Here is a 15,159-nt window from a genome sequence, read left to right on the forward strand (position 1 = left end):
CAAGAGTTCATTCCTCATGTGTACTGTATAACTGACTACAGTGGGCTTGCTTGTGTGACCGAGGACTACTTTATATGAGTAAAGGTTTCAAGATAAGAGACTAAGAAAACACATTATGTTTAAAATAGCAACTGTATATGTTAGATATTTTAAAAGAAGTAAATACTCAAGTGTTTAATTAAGCTATAGCAACTATCAGAGGTACAAAGTAAAATACAGAGATGTTACAACATACTCATTGATTAAATAATTGAGTAGATATCTTAACATAACTATGTCCAAAAATTATTGAATGGTTTGTGTGTTAATAGGAATTCACCCTCCCCCAAGTAAATCTAGTTATACAATGTTTACATAGGAGTAGAAGCTAGGCTGCTCCAAATGATTTTTCAAATATTCCTTCCATCATTTATTTGTAACATGCAGTATGTTCTGAAATACATTGTTGTGATTTCCTGTGTCAGTGTTCTGAAGGGTTTAATTTCTACATATGCTCTGTTACTGAATAGACTCAAAGCACTGTTGAAGTTGCTGACAATTTGTGATCTAAGTCTCCATATGGAGCAACATGTGTTTTATACCCTTAGATCTTTCCCTGCCCCCTTGAATTTGCCTGTTTCATTTAATTAACATATTTTCACTTTCTTCCATTTCTTCAGGTAGCCAGCAGGGAGCAATAGAAGAAAGGGCAGGATAGGAGAATAGCTGAATTTGTAAATGAGATTTAGTTGTACCAAATTTTAACGAGGCTCTTCATTAAACTAATGAGATGGTCAAAGCTCTGTATGTTCTAATTCTTTGTTCTTGCATGCTAATGATCATTCTCTTTTGTGTTTGTGTTAAGGATGAGAAATACTACTTGAGATCATTGGGTGAAGACCCACGAAAGGTGAGTAACTTGGGACTGCACGGCACGTGTTTCAGAGCAGCAGTTTAAAATCTTTAAGGGACGTATTCTGAGCTTTTGCCTTTACGCAGACACACAACCTTTTTGTCTTGTAAATTAATGTAGGCCAAAAATTTTAAACATGAGTGCTTAAAGTTAGGCACTTAAATCCAAGCTTAGCTGATCACTGAAGGACCAAGCCTCCATAAGAGGCTTTCGGGATGCCATACAGCTGCCGTTATGATTCCTATGCCTCACCTCTCATCACTCAGCTGTTGGTATAAAGAGATTGATCAGGAGAACAGTAGCATAACTGGGGTGTCCTGATGATCCCTGGCTGCTGTAGCATCCCCTCAGAACTGTTGTCCGATAGCTTAAATCAGAGCAGCCCTCAGGCTGACCTAATGTATACTGAGGACAGGACCAGCACTCAGATGGCTGAAGATTGTGTGCAAAAGGCCCCCTTGTGTCCAAACCCCCAGCAGTGCCAGGTGCTCCTTGGCCACAGCTAAGGACCTAGCCTGTATGATGTAACACAGTTATGAGCTAATCCCCTGCTTTCACTTCAAATATATGATTTTATCTGGAACACTGAACTATATCCCTTTTGATTCAGGATATAGCAGATATCAGAAAGCAGTTTCCTTCATTGGCAGAAGATATTCGAATCCCAGAATATTTTGAAAAGGAACAGTTCTTCTCCAGTGTCTTCCGCATCAGCTCAGCAGGACTGCAACTCTGGACACACTATGATGTAGGCAAATAATCTTTGTGCCTTTGTTGGCGAAATGTGTGGATCTCATTACAGGATTGGGGCACTAGGATACAAGCCCTACAGGGGGCAGGGGCCTGCTGGCGGTTAGAGAGGTGCCTTGCATGCTTTTGGGTACTAGGTAAATAACAACTGACTTTAGGTATTGTATATTTTAAGTATAGCTGCTATTCTAAGCACATTTTGGTTCTCAGTTTATTTCCTAGCCCTGAAACCCTTGCCTCATATGAGTAAAAATTGCAAGACTGGATTTTTGGGTTTTACTCATTGTACTCATTTGGGTTTTACTCATACAAATAGCAGCCAAGAATCAAAAAACAACCTCTCAACATTGCTGGCTTCAGTGGAGGTGAAGCTATGCAGTGCCTTGCAGAAGTAGCTTATTTTGCTACTCTGCAAGACCCTTTCCTTGCTAATCTATGTGGTGGGTTTTCATGCTCATCTGCTGTAGTTGATTTCACATATATTTGTCTAGTAAGAGCCTATCATGTGATACCAGACAGGGTTAGATACAGGAATATTATGTTGTGTAGTTGAGCTACTGCAAAACCCATTGCTGTTTATTAGTGGCTGGTCAGCAAAATGAGGTAAGAAGGCTGTTTGAAAGATGGTAAAAGCACTTCTAAATATATTCTGCCTTATATTTTGCTTTGCTAGATAGTCAAGGCAGATAATTGCTTTGAATTTTTAACAATAAATCTTGTAAGTTCTAGTTTAAAGAGAAAAAAAACAAGTAAAAGTTATTAAAAAGAAATATGGAGAGGCAGTTTTCCCATTTATAATTAACATGTGCCAAAAATGTAAGATTAAGAGTGAAAATATACGCCATATGATTCAGATTTTCAGGGTAATTTGATATGGAGTAGCAATTTTTTTTTTAAACACGCACACACAACTTTTCATATTGTCTTTGTCTTTGTTTTCATGGCATATTTTATATAACAGAATGATTATATGGAATATATATTGCCCATTCTCCTCTTGTATAACATCTATCTGCTATGTATGCTTGTAGTATATTGTTATCTTTTCAGATAATGGATAACTTCTTAATCCAGATAACAGGAAAAAAGAGAGTTATACTATACAATCCTCGAGATGCACCATATTTGTATTTATCAGGTATGTTCTTGTCATACACATTTAGCTGAGTTTGGTTTACTCAGTTCAGTTTCCAGTAGGCAAGTGTCCCATTATATATAAAAACCTTTGCCATAATTGGCAACTCTGTTAGAAATCTCAGCAGAGAGGTGACATTGACTAATCTAGTCTCTCATTTCTAACAGTATCCCTCCAAGTTAGTGTTGAGGAACATTGCTGGGGTAATTTAGGGAACTTGCACTCCTGCTGCCAGTGCTCAAATTGTTCTGTGGATTAATAAAGCATTCTGGTTCTTAACTGCATAGGAGTAGAGGGCTGTAACTAGGTTCTAATAGAGTTCTTCTACTGTCTCAGTGAAATTTGGCTTTGGTGGCTATTATGGTCAGTGAAAACTCTCTGGTATCAGCAGGATTGTAGTTGTACTTGAAATGTGGCACAGAGTGCCACATTCAACCCAGGTGGAACTCAGTTCAAGTTAATAAAGTTCCAGCAGGGTTGAATTTGGCCCAATAATTGTTATATCTTAGAGTGTTGTAACTTACATTGGGCAGTGTTAAAAGAATTCATGAATGTTTATTATTTTGTTGAAACTTCTTTAGGCACTAAATCAGAGGTCCTAAATGTGGATAACCCAGACCTGGAGAAATATCCCCTTTTTATGAAAGCCAGGCGCTATGAATGTTCTCTTGAAGCAGGCGATGTGTTGTTCATTCCGGGTAAGTGACAAATCGCTCTGGCCCACATTATTTTTAATAATTTTGTTTTGTGAATTCTCATTTCCACATGTGAATTACTTATTTGTAACTCTTCATGCAATTCTAGATGTATGACACTTTGCATATGACCAAAATTATACTCTTGTTTGACTCAATGTGCGTATATTTTAATAGCCTTACTCTGTTAAAATCAATTTGTCCCTTCCCTTCCCTGACATGGCTTCTTTAGATTCAGGGAATGGGCACTTCATTCTTCTGTAGTGCTAACATTTTCTCACTGCAGAAGTAAGAGGCAAATGCCATAATGTCCATTAGGGATGGAACAGTTAAGTCCTTACATTTTTTTTTTAATTACAAATTTTCAGTTTTGAAAATAAAATCAGAATATTTTCTGTTCTAAGCTGCTTCTAACTTTCTGCAACAGTAGCAAATACAAAACTGCTTGCTTTGCAAGGTGAGACAGCACTGGGGATCAGGAGCAGGCAGCTGAATTATTCCTGCTGGCCTACCCATCTTTTAACTGACATCATCAGCACTTTGCAGGATCAGAACCTGAGACTTACTGAAGTATTTAAGAGGGAAGCAATGTAAAGGGCAGTTCATCTCTAGGCAATGAACAAAGAGTAATCCATTAATTACAAGTGATCATTTAAAACCCTAATCCTGGAAACACTGATGCACATGCTTACCTTTGCTCACCTAAGTAGTCCCATTGAAGTTACTGGAACTCCTCACCTGCTTAAAGTTAAGCATATGTGTAAGTGTCTACAGGATTGGGGCTTGGACTTACAATCTTTGTGTGTGTTTTAATTGTAATTGTAGTGCTGTTCTAAGCAGTACCTAGGTCATGGATATGGGAATAGGGAAGAATTATTATTATTTGTGGAACCATGAATTTCAACTACTTTATGAAAAAATTGGACCTTATTTTATCATTCTCTGGCTTAGATAAATTCATATAGGATAGGTCCATCAGTGGCTATTAGCCAAGATGGCCAGAGACACAATCCCATGCTGTGGATATCCCTAAACCTCCGACTGCCAGAAACTGGGAGTGGATGATGGGGGATGGATAACTGATAATTGCCCTGTTCTGTTCATTCCCTCTGAAGCATTGGGCATTGGCTGGTGTCAGAAGACAGAAGGATCATTTATCTGACCCAGTACAGCCATTCTTATGTTCTTATTAAGGAAAATGGGGATAGTTATATAAGAAGACAATGTATATATACCAGGAACAAACTTGTCATTCAGCTTTCAGCTGGCCACTGGTGTGTTCATTGCTATGCGGTTTTTTTTTAAAAACCCAGACTTTATATTCCGTAGGTTAGTGGAAGGTGTTTCCTGTTCCTCCTTTCTTTTGATATTTGTGCGGATTGTGATGTAGATTTTATGAAAAATCTGTTTTTGTTTAGTATTCATCACTTTGATTCTTACTATGCAACATCGCTCAGTGACGTAGGAATTACTTTAAGAAAACATTATATCTAAATTTTGAACAGAATTAAAGAAGATAGGTGATTACCTTGCAAAGAGAACTGACTTTGTACAGTTAGCTGTAATGTTCCAGATTCTACAAACATTTGCACACGTTTTCTCTTTGATCTAGGCAGTGTAGAACTTCCTATCTGACTTTTGTCAGCAATTTTTTTCAGTTTTGAATCAGATATGCTAAAGCATAATTGATCTTGAAAACTGATACTTATTTTATGTTACTGGATCTTTGTCTATATCAATGTATTTTGCAGCATTTAAAAATATATTTGCCTCTGCATTAGTTTGGCAGATATTGTAAAATGAGACTGATAATTAAAAACACTCAAGATAAATGTCACAGAAAAAAGAAGACTTTAAGTGGCACCATTTTATGTGAATGAAAAGAGTCTGTGTAGTGGTCCTTAGCCGTCCCTCCCTGTCAGTCTCTGAGAGAGCTCACTATGTTGTGCCTATAAGTGCAATGCCCAACAGGGGAATTAGCACTCAAAGGGCTCTGTGCAGGGCAGAGCAACAAGCAGGCTATGGGTTCTGGCTCTCTGAGCAGGGCAAAGTAACAAGCAAGCTAAGAGCTCTGTGAGTAGGAACTGGAGCTTTCCACCATTGCGTGAGCAGGGATCCCACCGAAACACTGACCTAGACTCTGGCAACACAACTGGACTAATGTCTGGTGTCCCTGGGCTACTTCCTATTACCCCTTCTGAGTATTTCTCTGGCTCCTGGAATTTCTCCATTTCCCAAGGGTACACGGCTAGCGGCAGTCCTGTTACTCCTCCAGGTACTGGTCAGTCAGCTGTCCTTGGCGCAGCAGCACTTGGCAGCGGGCGAGCAACATCTGCTCCCTTCCCCAGCTCTTGCACAAGTGAACTGTCGGTCCCGCCTTTTAAACTTCCTATCCTGACCCCTGCATCCAGTGGGGTGGGAAATGAGGGGGACAGTGTGGCAAGGTATGGTGTGGCTGGTTCAGCTCCGCCCACCAGGGGGTATATTCCCTCCCTGTCAGTCTCGGAGGAAGGCCACGCCCCCTCACTACAGTCCTGAATTTCAGAAAATAGGATTGTTTGGCTTGATTTTGATCTCACATCAGTGTTACTGCACTGTCTTAAATGGAATTACTGATTACCTTGTTATAAATAGCTTAAAATCAAACGTTGTTTTAAAATGGTAGGTTTCAAATATAACTGCATCCCAAAAAAACTGTAGCAGAAACAGGCATTCTTCGAGAACAAAAGTGGAAGATTGAGTCAAGGAGGTGAACAATGCAGACCCAAAAAACTGATATGTTCCTTTCACTAAATATAAAACAAGTAATAAAAACAATATTCCAAAATTGAAATGGGAGAACTAATGCAATGCTGTAGCTTTCAAGTTAAAGCTGACACATGATACATATGACACACAATTACAAATACAGGCAGTCCAGGCAAAAGTGTCTCAAATGAAAAATCCTTACTATTTGCTGGACCATCAAAAAAGTAGCTGTAGATGAGAAGAAATTTGCAAGGCTGATACTGACTGATATTGGTAATCTAAACTGGCATGTTGAGAATCCATGCAAGTTAAGGTTCTAATTTTGCAAATGTGTATGCAATGAGTGAAGTTACTCATGTACGTAAGTGTTTGCAGGAGTGGAGCCCTTAAGGATTTAAGGCTTAATCCTGCACTCTTTACTTATGCAAGTATTCCCATTCAAGGTAATGGGACAAATGACAAGAATAAGGGACAAAGAAGCCTGTTGACCCTGATCCAGCAAACACTTACCCACTTGCTTACCTTTACATTGACTTCAGTGGGAATACTCATGCATAAAGTTAAGCATGCTTATAAGTATCTTCAGAATCAGGAACTCATTGTTTGATATGCTGTAGCATATGATGTAGTGAGTCAGAAGTACCTATACATAAGTGAATGTCAGTGATTATGTCAGTTACATTCAGTTTGAGAAGGTTCAAACATCTTTGTTGTAAATGAAATCAAGTTTTAAATGGCAGTTCATCTTTTTAGACTTTTTTCTTCCTACAGCTTTATGGTTCCATAATGTAATTTCTGAAGAATTTGGAGTGGGAGTGAATGTCTTTTGGAAGCATCTTCCTTCTGAGTGCTATGATAAAACAGACACTTACGGAAACAAAGATCCTACAGCTGCTTCCAGAGCTGTGCAGATTTTGGACAGGGCTTTGAAAACACTGGAGGAACTGCCTGAGGAATATAGGGATTTTTATGCCCGGAGAATGGTTTTACGCATCCAAGAAAAAGCCTATAGCACTAACTATGAATAAACAGTCAACAAGTCAACCAAATTCCTCTGAAAGTAGGGAGAAGTACAGATATGGATACTGTACCTGAAGACACTTTGAGAAGACTTTGATAAAAACAGTAGTGCTCATTGTTTGTGGATGAATACTTATTTCATAGCCCATAGAGGTTGTTTTAATAGATCCCATTTCTATTAATCCATATGCAGTATAGTCTGCTTGATGCAGCTGTGGGTCTCATCCATACAACAGTAAGGGGTCAATTTAAAATTATATATATACACACATATACATACACACCCACCCAAGTTTGTGTTATTTAGAACAATCATTTTGTTTTCGGGGGTAGTTTACTTTCAAATAACTATTTCAGAAAATAAATAGTCCTGAATAAGACCTAGAGCATTGGCAACTTAAATTCTGTTTTAGATCCTGGTGTCTTTTTCAGGGTGGCTATTGAAAAGAATGTTCCAGCCCAAATGGGTTATTCTCTAGAGTAGTGGAAACTGTTGATCTGTGGGACTTGGACAGCTATAGGAAAAGGCAAGCAACCAGCCAGGGTTCTTGACTAGCCACCTCCCTTTCCTCTAATTATGGGGTGATGAGAAGGAGCTGTGCTCTTAGCAGGACCCAGTCAGGGACAGCAGGTGTATTCCTGTGGTTCTTCTCAGCAGAGGAAAGGAGAGAGAATGCCCTGACTGGCTTGTGTGAGTATGTATTTTGCTTACATGCATTAATTTTTAGTTTGAGTAGGGTATAAGCTAACGTGGCACCTCTAGATTTTTTTTTCTTTTAATTTCCCTGATTTGGAATTATTTGCAGACAGATTGAATCAACACAAGTCCAAGAAATGGGATTTGTTAGAACCTAAAATGGATGTGAAATCTGGGGCTCCCAGCCATGCTCCAGCTCAGCTGAGAGTTGTATTAGAACTGAGTATTGAAAGTTCACAAGTGCTGTCTGTCAAACCTATACAATTCAGGCTCCCTAAAAAGTCAGAGTGAAGGTTAGTTCAATTTCCTTTATGTGGGGTGTGGAGAGAGAGAGAGAAGGGAGTGCTTGGGTGGCTATAATCAGCAATTCTTTTTACGTGTTGAGGAACCACTGGTCTGATAATCAGTGTATAAAATACTTCCAGACTAGGGCCTCGTGATTTCTGGATACTCCAAGAGGAGCACTGTTTCCTACACCAACACTCAGTAAACAGGGGATAGAAATAATGGCTGGAGAAACTCATGCAGCTATTCTGATGCTTGAACAGAGTCAAATACACATCTCTGGCTGTCTTCATTTAAAAATATGCTCTCTCACAAGTTAAGGCTTAGAACTTAACCTCAAGCAGTCTTTTCAATATTAGCTCACTTGGATCTCTGGGCTGGGTTCAGAGAAGGCATGCAGGGACTACTAAATGCATCTCCCTTAATCCCAGCTCAGACGGTAAAAGCTCAGTAAAGACACCATCACTTCTGAGAAGGTCCAAGTGAGCTGATTGCTCTTGGCATGGTTACTGCCCTTGTTCTGAAAGATCTTCCTCTTAATGCTTCTATAACTCAGTCCTATGAGCAACAGCCTGGAGCAGACACAGAGTATCCACCCAGCTTCCCCTTGTGGTGACATCACAGAGAAGGACATCATATCACAGACACCAACAGGAAAGCAAAAACTACAGGCAAAGTTTATGCCAGTTTGTTTTTTTTAAGTTTAGATGTATGCTGTAGCTTAAAGGAAAGGACCTGCCAACTTGCTTAGTTTTATTATATAAGGAGCACTATCTCCACAGCTGTTGCTATTACACCAAACTGCATTACTGCTGACAGCAGCCAGTTGTACAGTACTTGGTAAATCAGGGTGAGGTTTTTATTCTACAGCTATGGGATTTGAGAGGAAGGCCCTGGTAATATTGTCATAATATGGAATCAGTTGGGAGCACTTCAAGAACTCTCCACTAGTTAAGATGTATTGTGTGACTGTATGAATAGAAGTAGCATCTGTCAAGTGGACTCCATTCCTGAGAGACAAGCCTGTTGCTTCCTGGTGGATGGAGCTATAATGTTGCTCTTGTTTTGTAAGATGAATGATAAGGGGACATCTGACAAATATGACATGCTGCCATTGTCCATTTAAATATCTCTATGTTACTACTTACAGCGTAAGATAAATGTAGCTGAGGTTTTGTCATTTATCTGCCATTTAGGTTGGTCTGATACTTCCAACAGTGTTGAGAATTGTGATTTGTCAAAAGCTGTTAGCAGGACTTAAGAGGTATGTGCCACAAGGAGACAGAACAGGGGCTTCCTGCAGAAGCTTGGCCTTGCAACACTGTGCAGATTATTCATCTAAATCCATTTTTGTTGGCAGCTGTAACTTAAAGAAAATAACTTCCCACCATGTGTATGGGCACAATGCCATCCTAATGAATAGGCATGAATGTAACCAGCCAGGCAATCTTGATGTGCATAAGTTATGCATATTGAGGGCAGAATTGCAATCTGAGAACACTGAAACACTTGATTCCTCTAAATTTCCACTTCTGTAGTTAAAAGAACTGCAGAGATAGATGGGGGGAGGGAGGAATTAAGGTAGGATCTGTGCATCCAGGCACTGGACTTGGAAAGGACTCAAGGACTCTCTCAGATTGGAGCAAAGGATCTCAGGAAAGGGTGTGCAGAGCATCCTGGAGGCCTCTTTGGGAACTGGGGAGAAAGAGAAAGCAGTGTCAGGCTGGGGGCCAAGCTCCACCACAGAATCACTACCTCATTCTGCATCCAGCTGTTTTCCACTCTGGTAATTCTGGCTTCACTTGCTCTCAGCCAGACATCAGCAGCTTTCCAGAATGCCAGCCCACAGAGTTGCAGGGGGCTGCACTGTTCCTTCTTCCTCCGTGCCCAGCTCAGTAGATCATTCTAACTTCTGCTGGCCAACTATACCCAAAGGAAGAAGATCAAGCTTGACGTAGTGGTTGGTGTCCTCCTTTGGTCACCTGAGCCACAAAGCCATGGCTGGACCCTCTAGGTGCTGCAGTAACACAAATAATTCATAAGGAAGGAAGGTTGCATCAAGTAGCAGTCAACATGTTACTGATCTGTGAGTCTCAGAGCTTGTTGGTAGGACAATAGTCTTATGGGGGACAGAGGAGGAAAGACTTTGGGGCTGGGCAATAGAAGAGAATGTTAGGTTGGGTTCACTTTCAGATGTTTTGTAACTACAAGAATCAATGTTGGTTCCAAAATGGAGTTTTATGCTCACATGAGCTATGGATTACTTTTCCCGCTCTTTTATTTCTTCTGGAGTTCTAAACAACTTCCAGTCAGAATGTTTGGTTTTTTTTTTTCTTTTCCTAAGGGGTTTCCCAGAAGGAGTTTCCTGCCTTTTCTAAGGGGTTTTCTGGGCAAGTGTATAAAAGGCTGCCCTGGACAGGGCCTCAGGGCTGTCCATCTGAGTGAGTGTCAGGGACAGTCACGAGTCTCACCTGCAGGCATCTATCCATCCTAGTAGTAGAAGGGTTAGAGATTTTCTCCAACAGCTTCCTCACCTGTAAAAAGAAGAGAGAAAGAGAAGAAACAACATCTCCCGGGTGTCTCATCTGTTCTGCTTTCCCATGATCCCGAAGGAACATCAAGGGACTCCTTGGAGCTCCTCTCCAAAGGCTTGCCATTAGCCAGAGGATTGAGGTCCCAAGCACCTGCCGTCGCTTTGATCTATGAAGGTTTTAATTTGTTTATTGGGTTGAGTTTGAGGGGGTAATCACTGTATCACACCACTTTGCTGTTTATTCCCACTTTTTATCTGTCCCACTCTTTGTTATGAACCCTTCAATACACTTAATTTGATTTTACCTTTATTAATTGACTCCTCATTATTTAGGGTGGGATGGGTCGGGAAGGGATCCTACCAGATGACAGATGCTGGACAAGGAGGCTGAACCTAGGGAGACAGAAAGCATAAGGGTCTCTTGTCTTTATACACACACACACACTCTCCTTTTGCCTTTCCGTCCTTCTAACAAGAAGGAAGGGCCTTGTGGATTTTAAATGCCCTTTCTCCTGCTGCTGTCCCCGCTGGTGGAGGTGTTAAGGTTTTCTATAGTACTAGTTACTGTAGCATCTAAAGGCATGCCTTAATGGCTTCTAGGCCACAATTATTCAGGATGAGGTTTTAAAATATTTTTCTTCGGTAGTTTTTATTATAAGTAAAAATTCTAACCCCAAATGAATCCTATATGTAACTTCATTGCAATCAAGAGCTGAGACGGCCCAGTGTGGTGTTTGAAATAATTCTCGTTTAGTATAGCATAAAGTTTTGGTGAGGGCACAGAATATTTCAATATGTGAACCAAATGCTATAGTAAATGCAGCTATTTGTCTTACACAAAACAATTCATTTAAACATGCTGTCCACACAACCTGTCTTAAAGTGGCACCATTACATTTTTATATTTAAACATAGAAACTGATGATGTCCTCTTGCTTCTGGCAACACTAACTCCCATTCCCCCTCCCCCATCAGTGTTCTGGTGGAGCTCTCTAGGGATGAATCATTTCCTCTCTAAGGCTCTGTAGTTTAAGGCCTCTCTACAGACATTGCCAATAAGGGTGCCAATTGTGTTGTGGATACTTGTCTAGTAGAAAGTGGTTTGAGATTACCCACAATTCCAGGCAGGTCAATGGAAAAGTTTACAGTTTACCACTGCTTGCATGGTCCCATTTTGAACTGGTATCTTAAATCCTCCTTTTTATAACTTTTTTTTCTTTAATGAAGCAATGATCATTCCTTTTCTTAAGCCTATCATCTGAGAGCATTCGTTATCATCTATTTTTTTTCTTTTGTTTGATGATGACCTGATTAGCTGTGAAAATCTTGAAGCTACTATGTAGAAGTAAATTCAGCTTGTTTCATCATATCATATATATCGGTGTAAAACTGAAGTAGCACAGTGATGGATTAGGTCCAACGTGTTCAAGGAATAACTTCAAGCTAAGATGATTCGTGACTATATATCAACCTAAAAATCACTAAAGTTACTAAAATAATATGCTTGGAAGTGGACATGTTAGTGTTGTGTGGGATTTTGGCTTTCTGGGTCCCAAAGCAAAATGGAATTTTGCCACAATAAACCAGAAAGTTCTGTGTTTGGGTATTTACCAAAATGTTATTTTTTGTAACCTAACTACACAAAGAATACTAAACAAATACTTCAAATAGCATATATAACATAGCAATAAAGATGGATGATACTGTCATAAGAGAAGGTGAAGTTGAGATAGTTAAATGTAGGCAACCCCCCAAAACACTAGTCAAAAATTGGCCACCTCCTTATGTTTTGTTACACTGCAACAACATTGGTGACTGATATCTTAAATGTAACTGATTTTATTGCTAACCAACATCTGGAAAGAATTTAAAACAATATTTACCCTTGGTGGGATTACAAAGGGCAACTCTTGATTTTAGATATCCATTATATATTTTTCTTAGCATAGTTGCCATGGAAAAGAAAAAATCAAATGAAAAACATGCATGTCAAAATATAAGTGTCAGACTATTAGCATGGGCTATCTAAACTATCCATCATAAAGCACTGAGCTGGCTGAACAATGTGACACTTTAAAAAATGAAATAAAAACCTCATGTAATGGAATGTCCAACAGACATTTATATATTCATCTCCCTTGCCTATCTTTCTGTTGACAGGACTGAAGTTTGACCCTTTGTGTTACCCAAACAAGTCATGAAAATATTTAAGATCAGACGTAGACAAATAGGGTGAGCCCTTCTAAGTGCTTAGGATGAAACTCTACTTGCTTCACTTATACAAGTAGTCCTGTTGGGGGGCTAATAGCATAAGTAAGGCAAGCTGGATTTTACCCATAGTGGCCCTTATACTAAACTCTGTTAACAGCACCAATGTCCATTATTTCACCACTTCAAAAATAATTACTTGGCAGGTTTGTCATTTACTCTCTGTACACAGATGTCACTTCCCAAATCCCTGAGTGTGAATGTGTTTTTCCAGTTTAGGTCTCTGGACATCTCGTAAATGCACAGCATAGGCTAAATATGTTACAGATGCACAGCACCCAGTGGCAGTGTATTTCCTATAATGTAGCTTATATACAAGGGCTCGACCCACAGGCCAACATCAATAATAAGTGCAAATTCTGCTAATGATAATGGGAAGGATACATGAAATCCTACAATTTCCAAAAATTGATTGGAGTGCAAATACATGTACGCTTCCTCCAACTTATTTTTGAGACAGCTAATGGTGTGGGGGATAGATTCTGGTCTCTGTCTGAAAGGTTTGACACGTGTTGCTCCCTCACAGAGAGACGGAGCAGCAGGGACTGAGATCAGACTATTTCTTTTTCTGGTGTTTGTGTTGTTAACACATTCCTATTTAACATTTTAGAGTGGATTAGAAACACTAAGACAAAAGAACAGCTCGCTCATGCAAATCACCCTGCTGGTCCCTATGGTACTATGCTCAAGCAAAAATTAGAGGGTATAACCTGCACTAATGCATATTTGTATCATAACTGACAATTTTTGCTGTGAAAGGATTTTTTGTGTTTCAGAGGTCAAGCTTAAAGCTTTCATTACAGAAACTCAACATATTTCCAGCAATAATGGCTGGGGAAGGGAAGTTTTGCTGGAATGGACTTAATAACTTCATGTGGTAGCCACTCCTTTGAAAACCCTGCTAAAGCAGTAGTTTTCAACTTGTGGTCCACGGTCCCCTGTGCGTTTGCACACTATATCTAAGATTTCCAAAGGGGTCTGCACCTCCATTTGAAATTTTTTAGGGTTCTGCAAATGAAAAAAAAGTTAAAATCCACTGATTTGCCTTTCCCCAGTTTTGGGATGCCTGCTGCATTAGTCCCTTGACCAAATTTTAGTAAAGCTTCCTTTGGTGACAGCAATTTGGAAAAATCTGGCACTCCAGTGCTGAAAGGAACAGGACAAACAGCAAACAGAAGAGCTCCCCTCAAAATCTGTTAGAAGAAAACAAAACTCCTTTTTTAAACTCTGAAGAGAGAAATGTTTGCTTATATTTGAAATGGAGATCTTGAAAGTAGAATATGATATAACTGCATCCACATGAGAGGCTGCAGTTTCTAAATCTATATAGTTAAATCTGTACAAAAACTGTAGACCAGCCCTTTGACAGATAATAAACAAAGGTGCTGACTCATCATGACTGTTTTTAGACAATTGTGAAGCAGACATGCCAAACCTATGGGAAAAAAACAAATAAAAATTGGGCTGTTTTTGGCTTAATTGGCTCGAGTTGCTTGTTGGGCTTGTAGCTGTGTTGGTTTTTTTTGTTTTTTTTTTTTTTTGATCAGCTCCTGGCAAGGTGGGGGAGAGAGTCAAGGGTTCACAGCAGGCCCACCACAGTCCCAGACTGAACACGAGGGGGATCTAGTCCCATAGAGTGCTGGGGTTCTTAGAGATTGGCTTGTTTTGAAATGGGATTAGCTTGATGATTGGCTTATTGTGGAAGTTGGGGTGCTTATTTACCACATGAAAGTTGGCAACTGTGTCGTGAAGGCGTTTCTTAATAGAGGGTTGGTAAGGCTTAATGTTTGCAAAGTGCTTTGAGTTCTTTGTCTGAAATGTACTGTAGAAGTGGAAAGGAGTGTTACTGTTCTGCGAGGTATCTTTTGAGAGAGTTACCAAACTCAAGACTCCTTTGGAAGGATGAGAGAGCGCCTGAGAAAACAAGAACACAGACGTACCTGTTTGCATGGAAAATGTTATTTGAACAGCTAGGAGAGCTTTCCATTAAACCAGTCCAGAGCCAGTTTGAACATAAGAAATGTACTTGAGAACTGAATTGCTGTTCTGCTGACGGATAAGCCATTGCTGGACTAAGAGCATGTTTCCTAGAGAACGCTTGGGTTGTGGGTGGATATTAAAACAGAGAGCTGAGTT

The 15,159-nt window shown here is 39.8% G+C and overlaps 1 protein-coding gene across 5 annotated transcripts in view; it reads left to right on the forward strand.

Moving 5' to 3' along the window:
* TYW5 (tRNA-yW synthesizing protein 5) overlaps positions 1–15,159 on the forward strand; it is a 32,925-nt gene that overhangs the window by 15,071 nt on the left and 2,695 nt on the right. For 4 of the 5 annotated variants that reach the window (XM_030579324.1, XM_030579326.1, XM_030579328.1 and 1 more), the window contains 5 exons: positions 845–889; positions 1,503–1,640; positions 2,693–2,780; positions 3,359–3,475; positions 6,992–11,065. In XM_030579324.1, the coding sequence (XP_030435184.1) occupies positions 845–889; positions 1,503–1,640; positions 2,693–2,780; positions 3,359–3,475; positions 6,992–7,248 (645 nt within the window). In that variant the 3' untranslated portion in view covers positions 7,249–11,065. Of the gene's footprint in view, positions 1–844; positions 890–1,502; positions 1,641–2,692; positions 2,781–3,358; positions 3,476–6,991; positions 11,066–15,159 lie in introns of those variants that run through there. The other variant, XM_030579327.1, reaches the window with a different exon arrangement.

Source organism: Gopherus evgoodei, chromosome 11 (genome assembly GCF_007399415.2).
Source record: "Gopherus evgoodei ecotype Sinaloan lineage chromosome 11, rGopEvg1_v1.p, whole genome shotgun sequence".
NCBI lineage: Eukaryota > Metazoa > Chordata > Testudines > Testudinidae > Gopherus > Gopherus evgoodei.